Source organism: Sorex araneus, chromosome 3 (assembly GCF_027595985.1).
Source record: "Sorex araneus isolate mSorAra2 chromosome 3, mSorAra2.pri, whole genome shotgun sequence".
In the NCBI taxonomy this organism is placed as follows: domain Eukaryota; kingdom Metazoa; phylum Chordata; class Mammalia; order Eulipotyphla; family Soricidae; genus Sorex; species Sorex araneus.
In genome coordinates, this window is record NC_073304.1 from 62,037,216 (window position 1) to 62,052,382 (window position 15,167).

The 15,167-nt window shown below is 43.2% G+C and overlaps 1 protein-coding gene across 6 annotated transcripts in view; it reads left to right on the forward strand.

The window, feature by feature from the left end:
* Positions 1 to 12,543: 12,543 nt before the first annotated feature.
* Positions 12,544 to 15,167, forward strand: part of RALGAPA1 (Ral GTPase activating protein catalytic subunit alpha 1) — a 211,789-nt gene continuing 209,165 nt past the window's right edge. For all 6 annotated transcript variants that reach the window (XM_055130478.1, XM_055130481.1, XM_055130482.1 and 3 more), the window contains exon 1: positions 12,544 to 13,102. In XM_055130478.1, coding sequence (XP_054986453.1) covers positions 12,997 to 13,102 — 106 coding nt within the window. In that variant the 5' untranslated portion in view covers positions 12,544 to 12,996. The remainder of the gene's footprint in view (positions 13,103 to 15,167) is intronic.

Genomic DNA, 15,167 nt, shown 5'->3' on the forward strand with positions numbered 1-15,167 from the left:
TTTTTTCCCCAACAATGATTTTCAAATGAATCCATTGTGAGATGGGTAGTCCTTTTTTTTCTCTTGGGGGACAAGGGGGGAGTGGGCGGGGCATACCCAGGAGTGCTGAGGAGTTACTCCTGGGTGTATGCTCAAAAATTATTCCCAGTGAGGCTCAGAGAACTGTATGGGGTGCTGGGGATTAACGCAAGGGAAGCACTCTACACACTGAATTATCACTCGAGCCTCTAGATCAGTAGTTCTAATCCAATTATTTGACTTACTCTAAGGTATTTATTTGAAATAAATATTCCATGAAATAAATATAAAAATTTACCTTCTACGGCACATTAAAGTCACTTCCAACTTTGCTCACTACAGAAAATGTTTTTTAAGTGACTACTGCATGTCTCTCATTTGGGGCATATGTGTGATGTGTATCTAAAATCAGAATTCTCCAAAGTGGGCATGTGTCTCCGGATGGATATATCCTGAGGGGAAGAAAAAAATATTACAACTTCCATTTAAATAATTGTATATTTCATCTCTTTGTCCTGTTTTGTTTTGAGGCCACACCTGGCAGTAGTCAGAGCTTATTCCTGGCTCTGGGTTCAAGGATCACTATGTCGCTCAAGGAACCAACCATTATGTGGTGCTTGAAATTGAACCCAGGTTGACTACACTCAAGGCAAACGCTTACCCTCTCTACTGTGTCTTCTGTCCCTCTATTTCATTTTTGTTTGGAAGAAATTAATTTTAGGGAAACTTCTAGAAATCTTTTCTTTTTTAACTCAAATTTACCATTGTATTAATTGTGCTCGCATTGCTAAATAGGCAGGTCCGGCCTCTGAATGGAAAGTTTAGGTAATTTGAGTCTGTACCACATGGTGGAGCTGAGAGATCAGTTCTGCAGCACAAACTTTCATTCCTGATTGGTCCAAGCCAGTTGCTGGTAAGGAGTAAAAAAACAAAGGAAGAAAAGGGACTACATTACCTAGTAGAAATTCAGGATAGAAACATCTTGATCATTAAGCTAAAAGGGCCTTTAGAGACTTACATTAGCAACTAGATGAAACTAATTTATGAATATACCAGTTATATAAGACAGTAGTTTCAATTGCTTAACAATGAAACAAAGGGGCCAGAAAGATAGTTTAGTGGGTGGGGCTTTTGCCTTGCACACAGCTGATCTGGGTTCGATTCTTGGCATCCCAGATGGTCCCCCAAGCACCATCAGGAGTAACCCCTGAGCACTGCCCGGTGTGGTCCCAAAGCCCTAAAATAAAATAAATAAAAATGAAACAAAGGTGTTTGAAAAAGCCTATTCACTGGTACACGGTCTATCCTTGTATTGATAGTCACTCAATGGAATATTTCTTTGTTAGAGTATTTTCTTGGGAGGGATGTGGGCAGAGGGAATAGGAACCAACACAGAAGAAAAGCTGACTGGGCATTGCAAAGCTGAAACAGTATGAGAGATCCCTGATAATATTCCTTAAGTACCTGGATCCATCTGTACTATATGTTCAGTGTCAGTCCTTAATACTATGGATGATGTAAACCAGTGATTCTTCTTTTTGGTTGTTACTTTTAATTGAAAGAGACTTAACTAAAAGAGGCAACTAAAATAGTTGGAAAGGGAGAGAGACAGAAGATCGTGCTGAAGGTGACCTAGGAACATTGGTAGAAGTCATGGGCACATGTGGTGATGGGGGGTTGGGGATTGCAGAAAATTTTTACATCAATACCATAAACTTTAATACTTTTTTTTATCTTTTTTGGGTCATGCACAGCGATGCCCAGGGGTTTCTCCTGGCTCTGCACTCAGGAACTACCCCTGGCAGTGCTCAGGGGACCAGATGGGATTCTGGGGACCGAACCCGGGTCAGCAGCGTGTAAGGCAAATACTCTACCCACTGTGCTATTGCTCCAAGCTCTTTAATACTTTAATACAATTTTTAAAATAAGCAGCTAGATTTTTTTCTTTATAATGTATTTGTTTTGAATGGAAGCAATGAATAAATATTTTAAAACTTCCCGTTGTAATTTCTTATATATTTTTGACAGATGTCTACCTTTCATATTAATTCACACATAAACTGTGTATTGAACATATACTATAGGCCAGGCACTGTGCTGGTTCCAAGGGATTCACTGACAAACAAAACAGAATCAACCTGACCTGATAAATAGGGCTTAGAAGAAAGCCAAGAGAGAAGCATTAACTATTGAACTCAGTAAACTGAGATGTGCTCTCTGCTGGCACTGGGAGCATTTCTCGCTGAGACCTCCCACTGAGTGATAGTGGGGAGCTGTGGCTGTCACACAGTGGAAGAGCACTTTGTCTTCTGAGTGGGAGGTCCTGGGTTCAATCCCTGATACCACAAAGAAAACAAAAAGGAAAAGCTGAGGTTTATGCAAAGATTAGTAATGGCTTGAATTTAGGACATGAGGGAAACTGTATCACTTCACTTGTATCACTTTTTGTCCCGTTGCTCATCGATTTGCTCCAGCGGGCACCAGTAACACCTCTATTTGTCCCTGTTGCATGCTAGAATAGCCCAATGGTGTCTGCTTGCTCCAGGAACACGAAGAGTATCAAATCATTCATTCAGGGTCTTGACAAAGAAGTCTGACCATCTCGTAGGTGGGCAGCCAGACATTCTTTTGACGTAGGATGTAATTTACTAATCTCCCTTCTCTCTGAATTTGATTCCTTCCCTTCATGCTAATGTCGGCAGCCTTGCTTCAACAAAGCTCCTTTAAACACCTTTAAGAAGTTCTATACTCGGGGCTGGAGAGATAGCACAGCGGGTAGGGTGTTTGCCTTGCACGCGGCCGACCCGGGTTCAAATCCCAGCATCCCATATGGTCCCCTGAGCATGGCCAGGGGTGATTCCTGAGTGCAGAGCCAGGAGTAACCCCTGTGCATTGCCAGGTGTGACCCAAAAAGCAAAAAAAAAAAAAAAAAAAAAAAAAAAGAAGAAGTTCTATACTCATCGTGGATAATTTTCAGCTCTCTCTCTTTAATCAATCAATCATGGTATTTCTGCTAAAGCTTTGGGAGTTGGGATGGAACTCCTAACCAGTGTGTAGTGGATCTAGAGGCCACTTCCAGAGATACCAACTCAGACAGTGAGGGCCTGATGGCTTAACTCTGGAGGCCACCAGGCCACACCCATTGGTGGCTGAGGGCGACATGCAGTGCCAGTGATTAAACTTGAGGTCTCCACATACAAAGCATGTACTCTAAGCCTTTGAGTTCTCCTGGCCCCCAACCACTTCTTGACTTGTGCTACCATTTCTCATTTTCTCTGAAGTTAAATCATGATCTATAAATCATGATCTATGACATTACAATTAACAAACTGCACATTGGAACTACTTGTGTGAAAGCAATGATAGGTTGAAGAGTTGGCACTTACCAGCTCAACATTAATTCAGTGAGACCAACTCTTCAAATATTCACTGTATTCTTCACCACCAGTTTCATTAAGAAGCTCCTGAATAGGGTCCAGGCTGGGAACTCAGAGGTAAAGCATGGGCCCTGAAGGTATAATGAATGCCTCAAAATACCAACAACATGCTAACTCCTCAGTTAACCCTGAATAACAAAAAAAGAGTATTCCTGATAAAGCAGTAGAAAGTTTCTTTATAATATCAGTATTAAATACACATCTTGTGGTGGGTGGTGGGTGGTGGTGGGTAGTGGGTGGTGGTCAGTGGTGGTGGTTGGTGATAGTGGTTGGTGGTCGGCAGCTGGAGTTTCACCTGCAATACTGGGGGCAGAATCAAGCCCACAAGTTCATATTTGCAGGGTATGTGCTCTACCACTGAGTCACATCCTCAGCCCTGAGGATCCTTCTTAATGATTTCTATGGCCAAGTGGGACGTATCACAAAGCTCTAATGCTATCACTTCAGCAGAGTGGTGATCTTCAGGGAAAACACTTGTGTAATTGAGTTGTCATCTGACCTAGTAATTTTATTCAGGGAATGTCATTTCTTCTGGAGGAATTAACTGACAGTCTACTCATTTAGAACAGAGTACTGGCAAATATTTTCATAATAAAGTGAATCTCTTGCTTTTAGGGAAATAATAGTACTTATACCAAAGGAAAATTCAAGATTCCAAATCAGACTTTAAAATAAGTAAAACTGGGACTGGAGCAAATAGCACAGCGGGTAGGGCAGTTGCCTTGCACACAGCCGACCCGGCTTCAATTCCCAGCATCCTGTATGATTCCCTGAGCACTGCCAGGAGTAATTTCTGAGTGCATGAGCCAGGAGTAACCCCTGTGCATTTCCGGGTGTGACCCAAAAAGCAATATATATATTACTTTTAAATAAAATAAGAAATTTTAAATAAAATAAGAAAAACTGGGCTGGAGAGCTAGTACAGCAAGTAGGGCACTTACCTTGCATGTGGCCACTTGGGTTCAATCCGCAGGATTTCATATGATCCCCTGAAAACTGACAGGAGTAATTTCTGAGTGCTGCCAGGTGTAATGCCTTAGTACCACTGGATGTGACCCAAGATCAAGAAAATAAGTAAGTAAAACTTTTATCTACCACAGTGAGCATGATAGCTCTCCTATATGTAAAGGGCCTATACTGAGATACTGATATGTCATTTTGGTTTGGTTTGGGTGCCAGGGATAGAGCCCAGAATCACACACATGTGATGCTATATACCTTGCCTAACACACATGATTATTGTTAAGATACTTATATTGCTGGAGGCAGAAGTATAGTACAGAGGATAGGGTGCTTGCCTTACACATGGTGAACCCGGGTTTGATCCCTGGTATACCATATGGTCTTCTGTGTTCACCAGAAACATTTCCTGAGAAATATTTCAGGAAATATTTCAGGATTATCAGAAATAATCCCTGAGCTCAGAACCAGGAGTAAGCCCTGAGGACTGCCAGATGTAGTCCCCAAACCAATATATATGTACACACACATATGCATATACGTGTTTATGCATATTGTTTACATGCAAGTAATGTGATTTAAGTGATAGAACACATTCTTTGCATATACAAGTTGCTGGGTTTGTTCTCCAGCACTGCATGGCCACTGGAGCAAAACCCCTGAGTACAGCCAAGCGTGGCCCCAGCAACAAAACTTAACAAAAAATTAAGAACCTAAAGAAGTGACAATATATAAACAGCAGTTCTCAAGCATTTTGGTTTCAGGGTCAAAATTATTGAAGACTTCAAAGAACTGTGCTAAATAACTTAAAGATACGTACAATGGACAAACTTTTTGTCCTTTCAACCTAAGTGGACACTTAAGTTGCTTTCATAGCTCAGTTGTCTAAAGTACCGCTACAATGAACAAGGCGGGAGGGGTATATATCTATATCTATATTTATCAATATCCTTTCAAATTAGTGTTTTCATTTTCTTCAGATAATCTGTTGCTAGTTATTTTGTTATGTATATATTATCAATATGAATATTTAGGTCCTACCTCTGAAAAGAGTAGCAGATTGGTTTGGGATGGGTTGAGGCAATAGTCATTTTGTGTGGGGGTAAGAAGAGTGTGCCCAAGCAATGTTTAGGGGAGCATGGAGGCCCTCATGGCAGTACTCAGTCACCAGGCTGGACCAGTCAATGCTTGCACACAGTAATATGATGCTGCTTTGGTACGGCAATGCTGGGGCCACCAGTGCTATGCCTGGTGGTGCTAGGTGAGCGTCATGGTGCCAGGGTTGAACTTGATTATGCAAGCATTTGCTTCAGCTCTTTGCACTTTTGCCCAGCCCAGCCTTTTATTTTTCCATTCTTTATTTATTTTCGGTTTTGGAGCCACATCTGGCTTAGGGCTTATTCCTGGCTCTGTGCTCAGTGATCACTTATGGTGCTGCTCAGGGGACCATATAGGATGCTGGGGATCAAACCAAGGCAAGTTTCTTAATTGCTGTACTATCTCCAGTCCCTCAAAGAGAATATTCTAGGATTTTTCATAATAAAGCTTTCTTCAGTTAGGAGAGTTTATAATTACAAGCAAACAAAAAAATAAATAAAACTAGTATTTAAAACAATGGGAACAGAAAATCAGGCAGTAAACTGGGCATGCCATATCAAAACAACATTTATGTCAATTTCTTTGCAATAATACTTTTTAGATTTTTCAGCTATTTATCATTAGTAATGTTATATGTTTCATTTTCTAAAATGATTTTACTGGGGGTGGGCCAGTATATCCAAATAGGAAGAATGTGGGCCAAAGAGCTTACTCAGTGGGATGAGCACATACTTTACATGCTTTCAATCCCTAGTACTGCAAGATCCCCTGAGCAATGCCAGGAGCATGTACCCCCCTCTCTCCTGACACCCTGCAACCACAGAATGGGGACTAACACTTGAGCCCTGACTGGTGTGGCCCTTCAAAATATAAAGGCTTGTTTTTACCAACTTTTGTGGTTACAGTAAATGTGCACCAAAACTTGAATTAATCTTCACAGAAGCTGACCTGAATCATATGCCCTCAATGGAACAACAGTCCATCTCTGTTGGGGGAAGACCATCCTCTTTGACCCAGCAACCAAGCATGCAGCTGCAGGAGGAACACATACGGAGCTGCCTCCCCAGCCATATCAGCCAATCAATCTTTATGGTCAATGGGGCGACAGGTGTCACAGCCAGATCACCCTCATATCCAGCATGCAGAGACTTGGGAGACAGTGAAAAGCCCTTACTTACCAAAAAAAGAAACACCATAGTAACTACTGGGAAGAAATGTCTTTTTTGTATGGGTTTTTTAATTTTTGGCTACACACAGTGGTATCAGGGCTTACTCCTGGCTCTGTGCTCAGGGATCAAAACCTGGCAAGCTCAAGGGACCATATGGGGTGCAGGAGATAGAACCAAAGTCGACCCTGTGCAAGGCAAGCACCAGACTCCCTATACTATCTCTGCAGCCCCAAAATTTTCTAAGGTGCAGAAATTCACCTTCATGAACAGAGAGGGGTTGCACTGACATCCAACACCCCAATCTATGACCCTATGCTTAAAATACTCTAACAGAGCAAGAAGCTTACAGGGAACAACTGGGTCTGTATTTCTGGCAGGCACCATTGGTGGTGCCCTCTCACTGCCTGGCCAATAACAAAGCTGGTAGGCACCATAGTGGATCTCAGTCTCCACAGTAACAGCACTGAGGAGAGCTCCTCCCACCCTCAGCAAACTGCTGAGCTAATCTGGGTCTGAGAAAAGATTATCAAGAGTGCTTTTGCCTGGCAGACAGATCCAATTCTTTCAGTCTGTAACTGATTGCTCAAAACCGTCAAGTTCTTACAGACAGTTAATACTGTGTAGCCACCCAAATCATAGCCAGTTAGCCCACTGCCTGCTGGGCTTGATGGCTTACAGCCCACCAGAGTGTAAACTCTGCATCAGCTGGGACTGTCTCCAGTCTCTCCTTAAACCTCCCATACACAAGTCCCCTAACCACCACCAGGGTGACCTGGGAAACCCGGAGGTTTCTGGAGGCACTGGAAACCCTATTCATCCAGGCCCAACTGAACTCAGTTCTGGTCTATGCATGGACGTGCAGAGAGCAGCAGAAATAATGGTAACATGAAAGAACCCATTCTTATCAATGCTTCAGGACAATGACCTGGAAAGAACTAATACAACAGAGCTATGCCAATTACCTGCAAAAGACTCAAATGGCAAAATCTTCGGGATACTGACTGAAGACAAAGTGCTAAATGGGAAAGAACATATACAGATGTACAGAAAGTCCGAACAAAAATCAGAGAGCTAAGCAATACAGTAGCTGAACTGAAAAACAAAATAGATGGGACTCAGCAGCAGAATGGAAGAAGCTGCACATCCAGGAGCTAGATGGTGAAGTAATGGAGACCAACCAAATGATCAGCAAAAAGAATCAGAATCAGTGAGGGTAACACAAGAGCAATACGGGACAACATAAAGAGGAACATAGTGTCAGAGAGACTACAGGGTAGACACTTGCCTTGCATGTCACCAACCCTGTTTTGACTCTTGACATGACCTATGGCCCCGAGCACCACCACAAGTGACCCTTCACCACAGATGCAGGAGTAGCCCTGAGCACTGTCAGGTGTGGCCCAAACCACGCCATGCTTAAAAAAAGAAAAGAGAGGAAAAAATATACATATCATAAGGATTCCAGAAGGAGAGGAAATGGGATATATAATTCTTTTTCTTTTTTTTTTTTAAAGTTTTTAGACCATCCCCAGCAGTACTTGGGGGTAGTACTGGCTCTGTGCTCGGGAATCACTCCTGATGGGGTTGGGATCACTTGGGATGCCGGGTATCAAACCAGGGTTGACAACATGCAAAGCAAGTGTCTTACCCCTGTACATACTCTCTCTCTCTCTCTTTCTCTCACACTCTCTCTCTGTCCCTCCCTCCCTCTCTCTCCCAGGTGCTATGTTCCTCTTTATATTGTCTTATGAACTATCACCTCAAATATTTTTTTCATTTTGGGTCACATCCAGAGATGCACAGGGGTCATTCCTGGCTCTGTACTCAGGAATTAACCTTGGTGGTGCTCAGGGGACCATACGGGATGCTGGGAATCGAACCTGGCTGAGCTGCATGCAAGGCAAACACCCTACCCACTGTGCTATTGCTCCAGCCTCTCAAAATATTTTTTTTTAAAAAGAGAAAATACCAAGCATCATCAGGAGTGATTCCTGAGTACAGAGCCAGGAGTAAGCCCTGAGCACAGCAAGGTGTGGCCCAAGCCACCTCCTGCCCCCCAATTATATATATATTTATATGTATATATATACACTTATATGTATATATACATATATATGGAATATACATATGATAAGGATTCCAGAAGAAGAGAAGAAGAAAAGGGATATATAACTCAGTTTTAGTTTTCAGGTCATACCTGGTGATGCTCAGGGATTACTCCTGGCTCTGTACTCAGGAATCATTTCTGGAAGTGCTCAGAAGACCATAAGGGATGTTGGGGATTGAACCCACGTCGGGCATATGCAAGGCAATCACCTTACCTGCTTACTATTGCACCAGTCAAAGATATATCATTCTTTTATAAGCAAACAATGTCCAGGAATTTTTACCAAGTTGAGAAATTAGTTAAACTCCTTATCTAGAAAGGTCATTGAATTGTAAATAAGATAAAACTGAATAAACACTTACCAAGACTCACTATGATTACATTGGCACAACCCAAAGACAAAAAGGAATCATAAAAGTTGCAAGAGAAAAGCAATGAGTCACATATAAGAGAACTCCCATAAAAGGATTAGCAGATATCTGCAGAACAGAAGAAAATGGCTTGATGTTAAAAAAAAAGTTGAACAAAAAAGATCTCCAACCAAGAAAAAGAAAATACTTTAACTAGGTTTGCATTCAAATTTGAAAAAGGAAGAAAAAGCTTTTCAAACAAGAACTAAATCAACTCAACTCCAATAAGTTGGCTTCCTAATAAGGAACTTACATGAAAGAAAAAGAAACTCCACTTCGATGTAGTAAACATGTAAGAAATACTTAAAATGTGGGAGAAAAGGAGAGTAGTAATAGGAACACTTTTAAGCTTACTAATAATTTTCTTATTATCTCCATTCCGTTACATTTAGTCAATTTTAAATATTGAAATTTTCAATTCTGAAATTTAATTTATATTTAGTTCTTTAAAATATATATTAATTTATTAAGACTGTTTCCACCCTATCATTGTCATTATAATAGGGCTTGATATTATTTTGCTTAGTTCAACATTTTGCTCAAACCCAAATTGGTCCTTTTGATTTTCTTCTTTTTAATTTAAGTTTCAGGGTTTTTTTTGTTTTCTTTTTTTGAGGGGGAAGATACCTGGTGATGCTCAGGGGTTACTCTTAGCTCTGTGCTTAGGAACTACTCCTGGCTATGCTCTAAGAACCATATGGGACACCGAGTCGGTCATATGGAAGACAACCACCCTACCGAATATACGTTATCTCTGGCTCCTCTTCTTCTTTCTTACTGGGTATCACTTAGTGGTAATTAGGAGCCCAGGACCACACTGGCAGTACTCAGGCCCAGTATAGTCCAGATGATCTCAGGGCCTAGTGGTGTTCTGGCCCTGTGATGCCAGCAGGACCACATTCTGGCCTCTTGGGCCTGTGGTGCTAGAAAATGAGGACTTGAACTCAGGCCTTGCACATGTTAAGTATGGGCTCTATGAATTGAGCTATCTCTTTGACCGTGATTTCTTTTTTTTTTTTTTTTTTTTTGGTTTTTGGGTCACACCCGGCGATGCACAGGGGTTACTCCTGGCTCTTCACTCAGGAATTACCCCTGGCGGTGCTCAGGGGACCATATGGGATGCTGGGATTAGAACCTGGGTCGGCCGCGTGCAAGGCAAACACCCTACCCTCTGTGCTATCGCTCCAGACCGATTTCTTTTCTTTTTGAGACAGGATCATGGTGTTCTCTTTCTGATTTCATGAAATAATTTTTAATTGTATCCCAGTCATTTTAGATATTCTATCGTAATGCTCTAGATTTTATCTTATTCCACTAGTAAAATAAATAGTAGACAGATATTTCCTATCTCTTCACTGTGCGATTTTAGAATATTCTCCTTAACGTGCTATTTTTACTGTCATTCAAGTCTGTATTCTTTTATTTGATATACCATACCTTTTAAAAAATTTTGTTTCTGTTATGTACTACTTGATAGCTATTCAACTGCAAAGACTATGAAAAAACTAAGAGGAATTAATAATTTTCCCTCTATTCTTTATGCTTAACTATTGTTTAATAACACTTATTCATTAGTATTAGATATTTTAAATCATTCAGTGAACTATGTTACATGCTTTGAAAATCCCAGACACTATTCTGCACACTACAAACAAAACATTAGATGAAAAATTATTCACCAAACATTCACTGAGTTTAGGAAAATAAAGGGGAAGTGACATTCATTCTTCCATTTAACATATATTCATTGAGAACATTTCACTTTGTAAAGATTGGAATAAAACTTGAAGCAAAGCATACATGGTCTCTGTCCTCAGGGAGTTTACAGGCTAGTGGGAGAGTAAATTTATAAACAATTATACAAATTGTTTTATTAAGAATCTATAAAGAAAATAAAAAGAAACATCATAGTTGTAACTTTCAATCCCTCTTCCCATTACAATTACGGATGGATTTAAACATGAGAGAAATCAGGCTGCGCCTGTTGCGCTCCAGCACATTAATCTAATCTTTTAAGATTACTGCGTGTGAACATTACGAGCATATACTTCTTTCATGTTCTCTAATTATTATATTATTATTTTTGGTGCCTGGATGAAACCAGAACCCCATACATGCGAAACATGTGCTACACTAGTATTTTTCTTTTATTTGCGCCTCAAATTTCTCCTGTTTATAAATCTCTTATCTTTTTTCCTTTTTTAATTTTTATTTATTTATTTATTTTTTGGATCACACCCAGGGGTTACTCCTGGCTCTGCACTCAGGAGTTACCCCTAGCAGTGCTCAGGGGACCATATGGGATGCTGGGAATTGAACCCGGGTCAGCTGCGTGCAAGGCAAACGCCCTACCCGCTGTGCTATTGCTCCAGCCCCTTATTTTTTTTTCTTTTTGGGTCATACCCGGCGATGCACAGGAATTACTCCTGGCAGTGCTCGGTGGACCATATGGGATGCTGGGACTCGAACCCGGGTCAGCTGCGTGCAAGGCAAACGCCCTACCCGCTGTGCTATCTCTCCAGCCTCTTGTTTATAAATTTCTTTTAAAAATTTTAAATTGGTCCAGAGCGATAGTACGGGTTAGGACATTTGCCTTGCACGCGGCCACCCGAGTTCAATTCCCGGCATCCCACATGGTTCCCCCAAGCATCGCCAGGAGTAATTTCTGAGTGCAGAGCCAGGAGTAATCCCTGAGCATGCTGGGGGTTAAAAGAAAAAAAAATTAAATTTAAATTACAGAAAAAGTTCTCCTGATTTATTTTGTCTGTAACTTTTCTCTCTGGTGATAACATACTTTCGGGAGAACTAAGTTACTTGTGGAAGATAATTTTAACCAAGAGGATGTGCTATATCCCTACAAATCTCTAAACTGCAGTAAATTGTTAATCATGGCTTTGCAAAAACAAACAAAAATCCTTTAAACAAAATTCAAATGAGAAAATTACGGGGGACTTATAATCAAGGTTTCTGTGAATGGGCAACTGACAACACTACGTAGCTGCTTTGACGCGTTTGGAACTATCCTCGCAAGCTGGTACGCGACAGAAAACCGAGAAGAACTTTTAAAAACTACGCACAAGGACTCTGAAGTTTGATGAGAAATCACTTTGCTTACAATGGCGCCCGCAGGCAGGATCTTCCCCTGATTTTTCTCGGGCTCCTCCTTTGGCTGCTCTTCCCGACCCAATGCAGGTCGCGGGGGTGGTGGGTGGGGTAGGGTAGTGCTTCGCGATGATGTCACGCTGGCGTGACGTCAAGAAGCCGTGACGTCAGAAGGCGGTTGCCACGGGGACCGTTCGCCACCGACGGCAGCGTCGTGAAACCCCGGCACCACACTGGGGCTCCCTTTCGGCCTCTGCAGAGACTTAAGCGGCCCCAGAAGCTTTTCACCTTAAGGGGGCCTCCGGGAGGGCGGAGTCGTGCCGCCAGCGCGCGGAGCCCCACCTTCGGGGCGCCGGGGCCGGGGCTCGGCCTGTGGCGGCGAGCGGAGGCCGCAGGAAGCGGGCGGCGGCGGCGGGCGAGCCGCCCGGGTTTCCCTCGCGCCCTGCAGGGCTGGGAGAAGGGATCCGCCATATTGGAGCCGGAGCCCAAGGTGCCTCGCAGCGGCGGCGCGAGGCGGGCGGAGGCGGCGGCCCGAGCCGGGTTCGGGGAGGAGCCGGCGGCGCCGGGGCCCGCACCGCCCGGGAGTGAATGAGCCGCTCACGCTAGTCTCCTCCCCGCCCACTGCCTGGGCTTTCCGCCGCCGGGATCGGGCCGGGAGGGTCCGCGTCTGCCGCGGCGGCGGCGGCGGCGGCAGGATGTTCTCCAAGAAGCCGCACGGGGACGTGAAGAAGTCCACGCAGAAGGTGCTGGACACCAAGAAGGACGCGCTCACCCGCCTCAAGCACCTGCGCATCGTCATCGGTGAGGCGCCCAGGGCCCTGCGGGGGACGCTCCCCGGACGCTGCCTCGGCCCCCGCGCTGGCCGCGAGTGGCGGGCGCGGCGCGGTCCCCGCTGCCGAGACGCGGGACGGGGCGTTGCACCGGGGGGTGGAGGGGGGGGCGGGTAGGACTTGGCGGTTGGGAAACACTCCCCTCGGCCAAAGCCGGCTGTGTGGGGTTTGATCGGGTCATCTGGATTGAAAGGGGGTGCGGTGTGTGTGTAGGGGGGCGGGTGCGGAGAGAAAGCCGGGAGTCTTCTCAAAACTTGCGCCCCCCCCCTTTTTTTTAGACTTTCGGGGAAGTTGGTGTTTGGGGATAAATGGTGTTTTAAAGGCTATCTTTGTCAGATGGCTCCCGCCATCCCCACCCAAGTGAAATGGGAAAAAAAGAATTCCCTCCCGGACACTATCAGCCTCAAATCTTTCAAGTTTCTTGGCTGACGAGAGCGAGGAGGAAGCAGTTACACCTCTCTGTGGGAAGTGGGTGGTTCCCCAAAAGCGTGTGGGAAAGAGGCCCGCCCTTGGGCGAGTGCACCTTGTTCATAACTTGTTCCTTTCGGAGGGCTAACTTGGATCCAGTGTCGAAAACCGAGTCGCTGCCTTAGAACTCATCATCATCATTATTATTGTTATTATTATTATTAAATCGAATTAATAAGGTTTTAGTACCATCTCTTTCTTGCTCTTGCTGTTTTGTTCGTCAGACCGGGCTCTGAGTTTTTGGATATGATTCTAAAAGAATCTTTTGGGTCCTTGGGCCATTTTGTCGACTGCTGAGTGAAGGTCGTGCTTGTACTTACTGGTCCAGTACGTGGACTTTTGAGACAGAATTTCAGGTCGGAAGGACATTGAGTTTGCCAGTGTTGATTGCAAAGATAAGGGCAAAACGGAGGCTGGGACCAAGATTTCTGAGCCCTCTTTGGGTGCTTGCCTCTAGTTCTCTTTATATTGAATTACCTCCCCCCTTCCCCCTCCCCCAGCCCCCAGTGATGCGTTAGTGTCTTATTTGAGGTTTCGCCGGTTTATTGTTTACTCATACCGTCAGTCACACCCAGCGCTTGTATGGGCCTTTGGTATTTACTGTGTGAGTTCTAATGTATTGAAATTAGTGGTCACAATAACTTCACATATTACTATCCTCCCTTTTGGGGAGTGAGAAAGCTGAAATTTAGGAATGTCAAGTGAGTCCTTTGGTTGCCAGGAAGCGGAGTCAGAACTGGAGTCCAGATTTCTTGCCCCAGTTTGTGGTTTTCACTCTTTCTGCATCTGTTACAGTAAATATTTAGCACAAGGAAGCTGTATTTATTCCTGTGGAATATAGTAAGAGGCAACTAAATCCAGTTTAGTGATCTGAGAGGAAGCCCACTTTTCAAGAAAATGTAAATCTTCTAACTATAGTTGAGATTGTGGTCTTTTAATTTTTCTTATATGAGATTTGAAGAAAAGATTTGATTTGGAGAGTGAGCTAATGAGTTAATGTGTGAACAAAGGAGGTACATCACAGATAAAAGCAGTTTGCAATTGAAGACTTCATGGAATTTGACACCTGTAGGTTCAGTAATGGTAGAGCTGTAAAGTTGAGTTCTGGGAGTATTGAAATTTCCTAAAATAAGTATATATATGTCGTAGGCCTACAAGTTTTTTTCCATCTGGGAAATAAAGGTGAAATGAGGAGTCACAAGTTTTTATTAGAACCTATCTTCTTTGGTTTGAAAACAATGCTATAAGAAAAAAAATTTCCTTTTTAAATAATTTCTGGGGTTTTCACCAAAAATGGAGCATATACTGATTGTATAAAAGACACTTAAGATATTCTTAAGAATCTTTCACAGCATTGTCCGTTCGGGCTCTCTGTCCTCTTTGGAAGAGACTATTGCAGAATTTTTAAAACTTTTTCAGGGATAATTTGCCTCTCCCCATCCCCATGGTTGGAAATGTCTTAAGACATTTGCAGGGTGGGATACTAAACCTCTTAAAATGCTCAGGGGTCTCCTCTAAAGTCTTTCAGTCTAAATATCAGTGGTGCTGAAGTTTAGAAGCCTTGTCAA